Source organism: Salvelinus fontinalis, chromosome 1 (genome assembly GCF_029448725.1).
Source record: "Salvelinus fontinalis isolate EN_2023a chromosome 1, ASM2944872v1, whole genome shotgun sequence".
NCBI lineage: Eukaryota > Metazoa > Chordata > Actinopteri > Salmoniformes > Salmonidae > Salvelinus > Salvelinus fontinalis.
Genome location: NC_074665.1, coordinates 38,563,176 through 38,578,937, shown reverse-complemented (window position 1 = coordinate 38,578,937; position 15,762 = coordinate 38,563,176). Strand labels below are relative to the sequence as shown.

General features: G+C 41.4%; 1 protein-coding gene across 3 annotated transcripts in view; it reads left to right on the top strand.

The window, feature by feature from the left end:
- The first annotated feature begins 5,568 nt into the window (after positions 1-5,568).
- The window catches only part of LOC129854009 (fibroblast growth factor receptor 2-like), a 107,714-nt gene continuing 97,520 nt past the window's right edge, over positions 5,569-15,762 (top strand). The window contains exons 1-2 of one of the 3 annotated variants that reach the window (XM_055920617.1): positions 5,569-6,325; positions 11,474-11,750. In XM_055920617.1, the coding sequence (XP_055776592.1) occupies positions 11,561-11,750 (190 nt within the window). In that variant the 5' untranslated portion in view covers positions 5,569-6,325; positions 11,474-11,560. The remainder of the gene's footprint in view (positions 6,326-11,473; positions 11,751-15,762) is intronic. The other 2 variants (XM_055920610.1, XM_055920600.1) reach the window with 2 other exon arrangements.

Genomic DNA, 15,762 nt, shown 5'->3' with positions numbered 1-15,762 from the left:
ACAAAGCATCCTTCTCTCATGCTGCCAAACATACCCTTGTAAAACTGACCATCCTACCGATCCTCGACTTCGGCGATGTCATTTACAAAATAGCCTCCAACACTCTACTCAACAAATTGGATGCAGTCTATCACAGTGCCATCCGTTTTGTCACCAAAGCCCCATATACTTCCCACCACTGCGACCTGTATGATCTTGTTGGCTGGTCCTCGCTTCATACTCGTCGCCAAACCCACTGGCTCCAGGTCATCTACAAGTCTCTGCTAGGTAAAGCCCCGCCTTATCTCAGCTCCCTGGTCACCATAGCAGCACCCACCTGTAGCACTCGCTCCAGCAGGTATAACTCACTGGTCACCCCCAAAGCAAATTCTACCTTTGGCCGCTTCTCCTTCCAGTTCTCTGCTGCCAATGACTGGAACGAACTGCAAACATTTCAGAAGCTGGAGACTCTTACCTCCCTCACTAGCTTTAAGCACCAACTTTCAGAGCAGCTCACAGATCACTGCACCTGTACATAGCTCATCTGTAAATAGCCCATCCAATCTACCTCATCCCCATACTGTATTTATTTATTTATCTTGCTCCTTTGCAGCCCAGTATCTCAACTTGCACATTCATTTTCTGCACATCCTACCAATCCAGTGTTTAATTGCTATATTGTAATTACTTTGCCACCATGGCCTATTTATTGTCTTACCTCTCTTATCCTACCTCATTTGCTCACGCTGTATATAGACTTTTTCAACTGTATTATTGGTTGTATGTTTGTTTATTCCATGTGTAACTCTGCGTTGTTGTATGTTTTGAACTGCTTTGCTTTATCTTGGCCAGGTCGCAGTTGCAAATGAGAACTTGTTCTCAACTAGCCTACCTGGTTAAATAAAGGTGAAATAAAATAAATAAATAAATACACTTAAATAAAGCCTGCCTTGGGGAAAGGATGGGGGCCAGAGCACAAAGCACCGCCCAACACAAGTTGTAGTATTTAAGAGACTGGAAAAAATGTGTCTGCTTGTATATTTAGTAATGAATCCACCCATAGGAACATCGCTGAAAGAAGTCCAATGGCTCTATTGAACAAGGACAACCATATATACATCCACAAAAATATATAGTGCGATCAGCATAACAGAGAGCCTTCGCGAAATACCACAAAGCAGGACTCCATGCTTTTTTTAGATCTGGCCCCCTCATCAAAACACCAGAAGCCATCATAGGGTGTATCTTTCAGCCGCGAAGTCCTGACCTGCCTTCCTCCTGGGAAATTATATGTGAAACACATCTCACTGTCCCAGAAATGCCTCAGAAATTATGAAAACAAGCCAAGATTCCCATAGAGAGGAATTTTCCTTTAAAGAACAGGAGAATGCAGAATATACAGGTCAGTGCCAGGAACTTATTCAATGTGCAGGGATACTGGAGTGGGTGAAGTAGGTACAGTGCATTCGGAAAGTATTCAGATGCCTTGACTTTTTCCACATTTTGTTACGTTACAGCCTTATTCTAAAATTGATTAAATAAAATAATGTCAAATCAAATCAAATGTATTTATATAGCCCTTCTTACATCAGCTGATATCTCAAAGTGCTGTACAGAAACCCAGCCTAAAACCCCAAACAGCAAGCAATGCAGGTGTTGAAGCACGGTGGCTAGGAAAAACTCCCTAGAAAGGCAAAACCTAGGAAGAAACCTAGAGAGGAACCAGGCTATGAGGGGTGGCCAGTCCTCTTCTGGCTGTGCCGGGTGGAGATTATAACAGAACATGGCTAAGATGTTCAAATGTTCATAAATGACCAGCATGGTCAAATAACAATAATCACAGTAGTTGTCGAGGGTACAGCAAGTCAGCATTCTTAAATGGAAGAAGTTTGGAACCACCAAGGGCTGGCCGTCCGGCCAAACTGAGCAATTGGGGGACAAGGGCCTTGGTAAGGGAGGTGACCAAGAACCCGATAGCCACTCTGACAGAGCTCCAGAGTTCCTCTGTGGAGATGGAAGAACCTTCCAGAAGGACAACATCTCTAGCACTCCTCCAATCAGGCCTTTACGGAAGCCACTCCTCAGTAAAAGGCCCATGACAGCCCGCTTGGAGTTTGTCAAAAGGCACCTAAAGGACTCTTAGACCATGAAAACAAGATTCTCTGGTCTGATGAAATCAACATTAAACTCTTTTGCCTGAATGCAAAGCATCACGGCTGAAGGAAACCTTGCACCGTTCAGCGGCAAGGACTGGGAGACTAGTCTTGATCGAGGGAAAGATGAACGGAGCAAAGTACAGATAGATCGTTGATGAATACCTGCTCCAGAGCACTCAGGTCCTCAGACTGGGGTGAAGGTTCACTTTCCAACAAGACAATGACCCTAAGCACCCAGCCAATACAATGCAGGAGTGGCTTCAGGACAAGATCTGAATGTCCTTGAGTGGCCAAGCCAGAGCCCCATCTTGAACCCAATCCAACATTTTTGGAGAGACCTGAAATAGCTGTGCTGCAACGCTCCCCATCCAACCTGACAGCTTGAGAGGATCTGCAGAGAAGAATGGGAGAAACTCCACAAATACAGGTGTGCCAAGCTTGTAGCATCATACCCAAGAAGACTCAAAGCTGTAATTGCTGCCAAAGGTGCTTCAACAAAGTACTGAGTAAAGGGTCTGAATACTTATGTAAATGTGCTGTTTCATTGTTTTATTTTTGATACATTTGCAAAAATGTCTAAAAACCTGTTTTCGCTTTGTCATTATGGGGTATTGTCTGTATATTGATGAGGAACAAAAATATTTTATCCATTTTAGAATAATGCTCTAACGTAACAAAATGTGGAAAAGGTATAGGGGTCTGAATACCTTCCGATTGCACTGTACAGTAGCTGGATAGGCTAGTAACATTGGCTAGCTTTCAATAAATTGGCTAAATGGTCAACAGAGTTATCTCTTCATAAAATCAAGACAAGCTATATCTGTTCCTCTTCATTAGAAACCAGCTAACGTTTTCACAAGAGGCTGTGTTTACATCGTAGATAGAAGCAGGCCATCGGCTGCCTTTATCACAAGGGGTATGAACGGGAGATCAGATCATCTGTTTAGTAGTTGGCAAATTTGCCTGAGCGGCTAAGTGTTGAAATATACCTCTTATGAGAAAATGTGCAAGATTTGAAGGTGCCAACAAATGTTATAGTTATATAACAATGTTTTACTGTCATATACTTATACAAAAAATCTGCTCCTCCCACGAAGGGGATTGATCAATTTCATGTTTTAAACCGCTATGGGATCGGTGTCCCTAAACCGGGATGGTTGTTGCTAATGTGACCAGAATTACATGGTATACAACAGCCAACTTTCCGGGACATATACATGTCTTATATGGGCAGAAATCTTAAAATATTGTTAATCTAACCGCAGTGTATAATTAACAGTAGCAATTAGAGTAAAAAAATATCATGCTATTGTTTGAGGAGAGTGCACAACAACAACAAACTTTTATCACAGCAACTGGTTTGATACATTCACCTCTAAAGGTAAATAATGTACTTACATTCAGTAATCTTGCTCTGATTTGTCATCCTGAGGGTCCCCGAGAAAAATGTAGCATAGTTTTGTTTGATAAAATCATTTTTATGTTCAAATGTAGGAACTGAGGTCTACAGTTTGACCCCACCACTGTCTTTGGCTCCACACACACCCCGCCCGGCCATCTAGATGTGTGAAAGTTGGTGTATAAGCTAATGATCCATCATGTATGACATTCCTTCGAGTGTGTAAACTTACATTTTCTATTACCATAGCATTTGTGAAAGTTCTCTGTAGTTATGTACTTGACAATGTATCAATTGACCAATTCGGCACATTTGGGCAAACTCCTGGCAGACTTGATACAACATATTGTGCAGTACTATAATTCTTCACTGGATCAGTTTGAAACTTCACACACACTGCTTCCATCTGGTGGCCAAAATCTAAATTACACCTAGACTCCTATCTGAAAGTGTGGCCTTTCTCTTGCATTTCAAAGACGATAAAAAAAAATGTAAATGCATGTTTTTTTGTTTGTATTATATTTTACCAGATCTAATGTGTTATATTCTCCTACATTCATTTCACATTTCCACCAACTTCAAAGTGTTTCCTTTCAAAAGCTATCAAGAATATGATTATCCTTGCTTCAGGTCCTGAGCTATAGGCAGTTAGATTTGGGCATGTCATTTTAGGCGAAAACTAAAGAAACGGGTACGATCCTTATTAAGGCTTTCGGCCCACCACCTAATTAGGGACAGGAAGACAATAGCGAACTAGTAGCACATGGGCCCAACCAAGGCAATAGCCTAAAGAAACCAAACATTATGAAATTTTGTTCAAAAATAAATGCTGTTCAAAAGGTGGTGAAAATGGAAAGCTGCAAATAGGGTTAGGTGAAGGAACAGGGGAGTTTGCTTGAATGACTTCCTTGTCGTTCTTGTATTGGGAGAAAACTGCGGCAGAACTCTTTCTCACCCCTTCTCCTCTAACTTCTCCCCCCCTTTGTTTCGAACCAAGCTGTCACCTTCATCTCTCTGATGGCTTTACTGCAATAGCGAGAGATAGGGTGAAAGGGAGAGAAAAACAGAGATCGAGAACGCTCCATTCACAACACACCACCTCGCTTTTGGTAACAGCCTTATTAGCTGCTCTATTCATCCTGAATATGGGAGGGTTCCTTCCTATAAACACACATTCTACTCACTACTGGAAGAGAACAAAAAATTACTTTAGGGAGAGATTAGTAGTCCTCTGCCTCCCTCCTTTCCTCCCTCCCTCCATCCATCCCTCTCTCTATTCCACTTCACTCAATTCAATTCACAGCGCTTTGGCATGGGAAACGTGTTTACATTGCCAACGCAAGTGAAATAGATAATAAACAAAAGAGAAATTAACAATAAAAATCAACAGTAAACATTACACTCACAATAGTTCTAAAGGAATAGAGACATTTCAAATGTCATATTATGGCTATATACGATGTGCAAATAGTTAAAGTACAAAAGGGAAAATAAATAAACATAAATATGGGTTGCTTTCCCAATGGTGTTTGTTCTTCACTGGTTGCCATTTTCTTGTGGCAACAGGTCACAAATCATGCTGCTGTGATGGCACACTGTGGTATTTCACCCAATAGATATGGGAGTTTATCAAAATTGGATTTGTTTTATAATTATTTGTGAGTCTGTGTAATCTGAGGGAAATATGTGTCTCTACTCTCTAATCTGGTCATACATTTGGCAGGAGTTTAGGAAGTGCAGCTCAGTTTCCAACTCTCCTTCAGGGCCCCTTGAAATGGGGGAGGGGGGGGGGGCTCATCTCATACAAAACACTGTAGCCGAACCCTGTGAGAATGATAGGCAATAGACAACAAGCCTACTGCTCCCGTATGTCAACATTATTCATTATATACAACATGGTAATAATACATACATTCCCTATTGCTATTATACATATGACTTGTGCGCATCAGGTGTTGTGTCCGCACGGGGGCGTAGTTACTGCAAGTTGCGCCAAGCCAACTAGGGGTGGAGGAGAACCCCTATTACCTATACAGTACAACGTTTGTAGTGAGATCCGTAGGTTGAGCTCTCTCTCCTTGGCGTACGGAGCAAGGAAGGCTCGTAGTTTCTTTCTAGGCAAAAGCGTAGAAAGAGAGGGAGACACTGAGGTTTGATTGGCGGAGGAATTCATAGCCAGGAAACGGATCGAATTTCAGAGGGGAGTGATACCCACTGAAGTGAGGGAGGAGGGGGTTGTGTGTGTGTGTGTGAGGACGTAAGGAGCAGAACAAATCTTCTAAAACCTGACAAAGCGTCTGAGGACAGTACTACTATGATTGTCGGGGAAGAAGACGTTCTGCCGTGAGAGATCATAAATTGATGGATTCTTCTTTTTGGAATTTATATATACTTTTTACGCATTACTTCTTCATAAACTACATAGGCCCTTCGTTTGGATGAAGAGGGCGCTCGCGGTGGAACACTGACATGTTTTGAGTTGAAGAAACTGTATGAACTTGCTGAATAAGAAAAGTTTTGGAGACGTAACGTTAGTTAGCTAAGTATTTCAAGGATATGCATTTCAGTTCAACATTTTTCAAGTGCAATGGAACACCAGTAATTTCGGGATTTAAGAGTCTCTACAGTGATTTGAGTTGTTGCTCGTCGGATTTGGGGGTAATAAAAAATCGCTTCTTGGCATTTTTGGTAATGTGAAGAGAATTCGCTCCGTGAGGACTATAGGGTACACGCCTCCTGCCTTTTCCGTGCATGCGACTCGGAGGTCTTTCAGACTTCGTAGTTATTCGTGGTAAGTATTCTGGCAGTATTATTGTGGGCATAGATCTCAAATAGTTATTGTTCTATTCGTCCTAGAATAGTGGAGAATAGAGCTAATTTGTAATGTTTCTAAGTTTTGGAAATATTTTTGGGGAACCAGTTTGCTACACAAATGATCATCACGCGCATGCAACGTGATTTATTGTTAATAACTTTTTTAAACCATGAGAGATTAACCTAATTTGTTATTCAAAGGAGTTGTGAAATTACACATGTTATGCGTAGGCTACTTTAATAGCTAACTTGATTTGACAGTCGAATCATAATCAATTGCAAATATAATGTAGGCCTACTCTTTTTCTACAACGAAACAAGAGCAAATTTTTTGCCATTTCTGAAAAATATAATATTTTTCATTCAATAAGAGCTGCCTTTATGGCAACGTTTACCATGTTTTTCCCTCAATTACAAAAATACAACTCAAGCAATGGTTGCAGCATCCATGAGTGTTCATTAACAACACTGTTTTGGTTATTTATTACTTTGCTTAATTTTCTACATTGCATTTATGGTGCCAATTACAATTACCCCTTGACCGCACGTTGTGTTTTTACAACTGATTTGAATATCAATAGGAATTCAATCAGCGGAAGAAATGTTATTCAGAAGCCTTGGTTTAAATGGGGGCCAGGAAAACGTGTGGATATGCTTATAAGGAAAAGCCCTCATGAGTCCGAACTTGCTGTTGGACGTCATGTTGTTGACAGCAGCAACTCATAACGCGTTTGTCAAAGCTATAGGCTATACACTGGATAGATTTACAACAGCTAAATCACCAAAAGAAGGCTAGACCTAGGCGAATTGTCGATACAAAAAATTGCCCATGAATTGTCAGTTACCTTGCTGTGCTGGCCTACAGTGTCCATTTCCCTTTGCTTTGCAATAGACTATTGAGAAACAAAATAGACGACTTATCGATTTGTAAGTAAACCATCATCCTAAAACAAGGTAGCCTGCCCACTCTAGCCTGGTCCAATCACGTTGCACGAGCGGGATGCATTCAGGCCACAGGCAACATCCCATGATGTAATGCGCGGGTCATTAGAGCGTTGTTACTGGTTACCACAGCCACAAAGTCTAAATTATCTATTTCTTAAAAATGAATGAAAGACAAAATTAGTTTTTTTGTCTTCATTTAAGGTTATGGTTAGGAGTAAGGTTAGCAGTGTGGTTCGGGTTTGGTTAGCCGACTAAACTCAACTCCACGATTTAAGATGGAGTTGAGCAGCGACTAGAGTAGGCGAACTGGAGTTCCAACGTTTTTATAAAAAACTACAGATTTCAGCACTCTAAAGAATCCTGGCTATTCTGGATTTCAGCACCCAAAGAATTGTGGCCTATTCTTTGGGTGCTGAAATATGTAGATTTGGTTAAAAACGTAATTTTATGTGACATTGGAGCTCCAGTCCGGCCACATTAGTCGCTGCTCAAATCCATTGTAAATCGTGGACTTGAGTATAGCCGGCTAGGATTAGGTTTAAAATCAGATATTAAGAAGATCAATTGTAAAAATAGGCAGGGTATAACTATGACTTTAAACCCAACCCCAAAATTTGCTTTTTGGTCTTCATTTAAGGTTAAGGTAAGACATGAGGTTAGCAGCTTGGTCAGGGTTAGGTTTGCAGACTAAACTCAACTCCACGATTTACGATGGCGTTGAGCGGCGACTAGTGTGGGAAAACTGGAGTTCCAATGGCTTTATAAAAAAAACTGATTTCACCATCCCAAAAATGCAGGCTATTCTGCCTGGATTTCAGCACCCAAAGAAATGCGGGCTATAAATCCGAAGTTTTTAGTGTCAGAGCTCCAGTCCACCCTTTACTCAACTCCATTGTATATCGTGGAATTGAGTTTAGTCGGCTAGCGTTAGGTTAAAAATAGGATTTTAAGTAGAGAAATTGTACAAATAGGCCAGGGTTTAGCCATAATTATGACTTTGTGGCTGTGGTAACTAGTGACGACCTCATTAGAGATGAACCAGAATCTATAGACACCTTTCAAAGTTGCTGTGTTCATGTCAAATTATACACTACCCTTCAAACGTTTGGGGTCACTTAGAAATGTCCTTGTTTTTGAAAGAAAAGCCTTTTTTTTTGTCCCATTAAAATAACATCAAATTGATCAGAAATACAGTGTAGACATTGTTAATGTTGTTAATGGTAGCTTCATTAAATAGTACCCGCAAAACACCAGTCTCAACGTCAACAGTGAAGAGGCGACTCCGGGATAATGACCTTCGAGGCAGAGTTGCAAAGAAAAAGTCATATCTCAGACTGGCCAATAAAAAGAAAAGATTAAGATGGGCAAAATAATAAAGTGTTTTGCGGGTACTATTTAACGAAGCTGGCAGTTGAGGACTTGTGAGGCGTCTGTTTCTCAAACTAGACACTGTAATGTACTTGTCCTCTTGCTCAGTTGTGCACCGGGGCCTCCCACTCCTCATTCTATTCTGGTTAGAGCCAGTTTGCGTTGTTATGTGAAGGGAGTAGTACACAGCGTTGTACTAGATCTTCAGTTTCTTGGCAATTTCTTTCATGGAATATCCTTCATTTCTTAGAACAAGAATAGACTGATGAGTTTCAGAAGAAAGTTCTTTGTTTCTGGCCATTTTGAGCCTGTAATTGACCCCACAAATGCTGATGCTCCAGAAACTAAACTAGTCAAAAGAAGGCTATTGCTTCAGTTTTATTGCTTCTTTAATCAGGACAACAGTTTTTAGCTGTGCTAACATATTTGCAAAAGGGTTTTCTACTTATCAATTAGCCTTTTAAAATGATAAACTTGGATTAGCTAACACAACGTGTCATTGGAACACGGGAGTGATGGTTGCTGATAATGGGCCTCTGTACGCCTATGTAGATATTCCATTAAAAATCAGTTGCTTCCAGCTACAATAGTAATTTACAACATTAACAATGTCTACACTGTATTTTTGAATAATTTGATGTTATTTTAATGGACTAAAAAAACAAGGACATTTCTAAAGTGACCCCAAACTTTTGAACGGTAGTATATGTATATTCCTGGGTAAACCAATCAATACATCACAGCTGTAGCAGAAGGCACTACAGGGGTCTCGGTGCAGCCGGCTCCAACCCTGCAGAGACTGTTAAATCGGAATGCACCACCACAGATTTCTGGCCAATAGATTGATGTGTCCTTGTGTATTCCATTTTAATTATAAAACGCATAATCATAGGGCTACAATTAAGTGAATTTATTTAGCAACTGATAAGTATGCATATTCTTTAATAAATCGACTTCAAATGGAAAGCAACAGGTTGCGCACAAGGATAAGACATATACTATCAGTATTGGATGATTAGGGTTATTGATTGTTGCCCGCTCTCTCGGATCAGAAGACAGTGATGTTTGGTGGAATTTGATATTCCACAGCTGGACATTTTCACTTATAATAATAATAACCACAATAACAATAATAATTGTGTTAGTGAAATGGTAATAACTACAGTACCTACATAGCCTAGTGGTACATGTTTTTTCTTAATAACTAACAAAGTCTATTCAATGCTGATTCTCTGAGAAACCGTTTATATATGTAAAACTCCACTACAATGTGATCAAATCAAATGTTATTTGTCACATGCGCCGATTACAACAGGTGTAGTAGAACTTACAGTGAAATGCATACTTACCATCCCTTAGCCAACAATGCAATTAAAAGAAATAAAAAATACCTGAAAAAAAAAGAATAAGAATTAAAAGTAACAAATAATTAAAGAGCAGCAGTAAAATAACAATAGTGAGACTATATACAGGGGGTACCAGTACAGAGTCAATGTGCGGGGACACCAGTTAGTCGAGGTAATTGAGGTAGTATGTACATGTAGGTAGAGTTATTAAAGTGATTATGCATAGATAATAACAGAGTAGCAGCAGCGTAAAAGAGGGGGGTGGGGCAATGCAAATAGTCTGGGTAGCCATTTGATTAGATGTTCAGGAGTCTTATGGCTTGGGGGTAGGAGCTGTTTAGAAGCCTCTTGGTCCTAGACTTGGCGCTCCGGTAACGCTTGCCATGCGGTAGCAGAGAGAACAGTCTATGACTAGGGTGGCTGTAGTCTTTGACAATTTTTAGGGCCTTCCTCTGACACCGCCTGTTATAGAGGAGCTGGATGGCAGGAAGCTTGGCCACAGTGATATACTGGGCCATACGCACTACCCTCCTGAGGGGGAATTATTTTTGTCGTGCCCTCTTCACGACTGTCTTGGCGTGCTTGGATCATGTTAGTTTGTTGGTGATGTGGACAACAAGGAACTTGAAGCTCTTAACCTGCTCCACCACAGCCACATCCTTTTCCTGTTGTCCACAATCATTTCAGCCTTAGAATGCAAGCATCAAGTCCACTCAATAGAAATTCTATATATTCATGCGGCGTGTTTTTTAATTGTGAACGTGAGAATTTGCGACTTAGATGGGACATAAGAGGTAGGTGTAGTGTGGTTGTGTGCTGAGCTGAGGTGCATCAGAGCTTTGGTATGTCTGTCGCAAGGCTTGTTTGACAGCATTTTGTGACACTCTCTCTCTCTCTCTCTCTCTCTCTCTCTCTCTCTCTCATACCCACTCTTTCTATACGTGCTATTTGAATAGGTGAGACAGGTAAGAATAGAGACAAGAGAGTTTAGCAGAGTATAGTATACAGACGTAGGATCTTAATTTGAGCCAATTTGCTACAGCAGGAAAATAATCCTGCAGCAACAGGAAATGTGGATTATAATTCATGGACATTTTTTGTAGGGGTTGGTATATATTTTGTTAGGCCAAATCAAATCTGACATTTTAAAGTGGAAATTACAAACTTTAGAAACCTTTTTAAACCTTGAATACACTACAAGTTTACATTTTCAAATTAAGATTATACATCTGTGGTGTAAATGCAGAATTGGCTTCATTTTCTATGTCAATACAAATGTTCCTCTTTTGGTTTTCTCCCTCTTCTCCCTCATCCTTTCCCCCCACATTATAAAATAATGTAATCCCTACCTACCTTTCTCTTCAATCTATTCCTTCCTACCTACCTACCTACCTACCTACCTACCTACCTACCTACCTACCTACCAACCAACCACCCTTTTCCCAACTTTCTTGCCCCTCCCACAGCCTTTCCTCAGCCCAGGTGATTGGGGGAATTCACAGTGAGTGACAGGCCATACAGCCTGCAGTTCATGATTGGGTGGAGCCCTTCAGATGGGATCAGTGTCCAGGGGGAGGCGGAGCCTGAGGAGGGGGGGATGGGGGGGAGACTTGCCCTCCACTAACAGGATGGCTTCGTGGGCCTGGCTGCTCACCGCCGTCCTGCTGTCCCTAGTGATGGCTACTGTGGCGAGGCCACCGTACACTGTCGCCGAGGAAGAGGAGGCTACGCTAGAACCTGAAGGTAAGACACTGGCTCCTCATTGGCTGTATTATTTACTTTGTGCCCCTAGCCTAGATCCTGATCTAAGGTCTGTTTAGAGGTATCCCCCTTCAATGGTTACCGTTAAGATTTGGGAAAGGTAAGCTGATCCTATACTGAACAAACATATAAACGCAACATGCAACAATTTCAAACATTTTACTGAGTTGCAGTTCTAATGAGGAAATCAGTCAATTGAAATCCATTCATTAGGCACCAATCTATGGATTTCACATGACTGGAAATACAGATATGCATTTGTTGGTCATAGATACCTTTTAAAATTGGGCCTCACAATGGGCTTCAGGATCTCGTCACAGTATTTCTGTGCATTCAAATTGCCATCAATAAAATGCAATTGTGTTCATTGTCTGTAGCTTATGCCTGCCCATACCATACCCGTCACAATAGGGGCATTCAATGTTGACATCAGCAAACCGCTCGACCACACAACGCCATGCATTTGGTCTGTGGTTGTGAGGCCGGTTGGACATACCAAATTCTCTAAAACAAGATTGGAGGCGACTTATGGTAGAGAAATTATTGTTCAATTCTCTGGCAACAGCTCTGGTGGACATTCCTGCAGTCAGCATGCCAATTGCACGCTCCCTCAAAACTTGAGATATTTGTGGCATTCTGTTGTGTGACAAAACTGCACATTTTAGAGTGGCCTTTTATTGTTGTTTTATTGTCCCCAGCACAAGGTGCACCTGTGAAATGATCATGCTGTTTAATCCGTTTATTGATATGCCACACCTGTCAGGTGGATGGATTATCTTGGCAAAGGAGAAATGCTCACTAACAGGGATGTAACAAATTTCTGCACAACATTTGAGAGAAATTAGCTCTTTGTGCGTATAGAAAATTTCTGGGTTCTTTTATTTCAGCTCATGAAACATGGAACCAACAGTTTACACTTTACAACGTGCACCTGGTGTGTGTTATATACAGTGGGGCAAAAAGGTATTTAATCAGCCACCAATTGTGCAAGTTCTCCCACTTAAAAAGATGAGAGAGGCCTGTAATTTCCATCATAGGTACACTTCAACTATGACAGACAAAATGAGAAGAAAAAAAATCCAGAAAATCACATTGTAGGATTTTTTATGAATTTATTTGCAAATTATGGTAGAAAATAAGTATTTGGTCAATAACAAAAGTTTATCTCAATACTTTGTTATATACCCTTTGTTGGCAATGACAGAGGTCAAACGTTTTCTGTAAGTCTTCACAAGGTTTTCACACACTGTTGCTGGTATTTTGGCCTATTCCTCCATGCAGATCTCCTTTAGAGCAGTGATGTTTTGGGGCTGTTGCTGGGCAACACGGACTTTCAACTCCCTCCAAAGATTTTCTATGAGGTTGAGATCTGGAGACTGGCTAGGCCACTCCAGGACCTTGAAATGCTTCTTGCGAAGCCACTCCTTCGTTGCCCGGGCGGTGTGTTTGGGATCATTGTCATGCTGAAAGACCCAGCCACGTTTCATCTTCAATGCCCTTGCTGATGGTAGGCTTTGTTACTTTGGTCCCAGCTCTCTGCAGGTCATTCACTAGGTCCCCCCGTGTGGTTCTGGGATTTTTGCTCACCGTTCTTGTGATCATTTTGACCCCACGGGGTGAGATCTTGCGTGGAGCCCCAGATCGAGGGAGATTATCAGTGGTCTTGTATGTCTTCCATTTCCTGATAATTGCTCCCACAGTTGATTTCTTCAAACCAAGCTGCTTACCTATTGCAGATTCAGTCTTCCCAGCCTGGTGCAGGTTTACAATTTTGTTTCTGGTTTCCTTTGACAGCTCTTTGGTCTTGGCCATAGTGGAGTTTGGAGTGTGACTGTTTGAGGTTGTGGACAGGTGTCTTTTATACTGATAACAAGTTCAAACAGGTGCCATTAATACAGGTAACTAGTGGAGGACAGTGGAGCCTCTTAAAGAAGAAGTTACAGGTCTGTGAGAGCCAGAAATCTTGCTTGTTTGTAGGTGACCAAATACTTATTTTCCACCATAATTTGCAAATAAATTCATTAAAAATCCTACAATGTGATTTTCTGGATTTTTTTTTCTCATTTTGTCTGTCATATTTGAAGTGTACCTATGATGAAAATTACAGGCCTCTCTCATCTTTTTAAGTGGGAGAACTTGCACAATTGGTGGCTGACTAAATACTTTTTTGCCCCACTGTAACTGTGGGATGGAGAGAAGGAGGTAATGTTGCTATAAGACTCTCCTTGGCCCTCTAGCTCTTGTCTTGTACCACTTATTGTACACTGTTAGGGTGATAGTTGTGGAGTAGGGCTGGCACTTTTGAGTTATACTCTCCAATTGATTTTACCTAATCCCTTTATACTTGTGGGAATTGGCCTATATGGATAAGGATAAATGGAAATGTTTGTATGAAAAGCATTTGCATAACCATGGTAGCAATTGAAAGGGAACAGTTTTGAGATTTTTGGAAGTTATTAGAGCAAAGCTGAGGACACAAAAGTTCACCTGACACAAGACTGAATCCAAACATTACACTGTTGATTTTATGTGAATTTTACATTTACAATACTTTTCACATTTGTTGATGTAGCAATCTGAAAATTCTCTGGATACATTCAGTTACATGATAAGAATATTCCTGGAAAATGTTGGGTTGGTGCAACAAAAGACAAAAAAAGGACAAGGGTTTGAGTGAGAGGACTAACTGGTGTCTCCAAGTGGCCACACACCTCTCCAACATATGTACAGTTTCCAAGTAATTTCAATGCATTTTTATGACCATAATGTGCTTTTGTCTGGCTCTCCTAGCTGTGCCTTAAGGAACTAGTATTTGTATTCATTTTTTTGGAACACAACCCTGCATCCCCACCCTCACACAAATACTTTTGTTGTTTACGCAATCCAAAAACGGTCAATTATAAATCTCAATCTGGGTCAGGTGGGCATCATTTGAAGCGTGTTCTATTGCCAACATGACTAGCTAAGTTATAAAATATGATATTACAGTGTTAGGCTTTCACAATGCAATTCAGGGAAACAGATCATCATTTTGGTGGGCATAGAAAGGAGTCATGAGTGCATTCAGGTGCATGTGCCACTGCAAATGTTCTTCACAATAGACACAATGCCCACTTAACCCAGAAGCCAGCTGCACCAATGTGTCGGAAGAAACACAGTGCACCTGGCGAACGTGTCAGTGTGCATTGCGCCCAGCCCGCCACAGGAGTCGCTAATGCGCAATGGGACAAGGACATCCCTGCTGGCCAAACCCTCCCCTAACCCGAACAATGCTGGGCCAATTGTGGGCCGACCCATGGGTCTCCCGGTCGCATCCAGCTGCGACAGAGCCTGGACTCGAACCCAGAATCTCTAGTGGCACAGTTAGCACTGCGTTGCAGTGCCTTAGACCACGGCGACACTCAGCAGACCCAGGAACGTTTTTTAAGAGTATTTCTGCATAGTGGACTTTTCCTGACTTTTCCTTCAGATAGGGGGTATTACGGAGAATTTGGGAAGTTATGTGACGGGGGATTAAGTGGGCTGAACCTGGGGATCGCATGATGAGGGATCAACAGGGCAGGGGTCGGAGGCTTGTTTAGAAAGCAGCCCCAATATCTGATTCCAGATCAGTTTTTGTCAGCTGACCCTGGTCAACCACAGCGGTAATATTCCACGGTGGTGATGTTTGTGTGTGTGTGTGTATTGTGTTCAACAGTAAATTTAGAATCTAGTTGTGCCTTTGTGTATTTTTCATATGATTTATTTGGCCATTTGAAAACACGTTCCAGCCGCACAAAATTGAATACACTACATTTTAAACCACCAAAGATTGCACAACTTATTTCTATTGGGGTCATATGAGAGTGCATCTTTCGTCTCTCTTGCTCTGATTGGTTGTGGTTGCGGCGGTGTCCCGCCCGTCACCTGTACAGACAGAAACAGAAGAACATGAAAAGAGGTGTCTCTTTTCCTCTCTTAGTTACCCCCCAGAGGTTGTCTTGTCAGTAGTGTT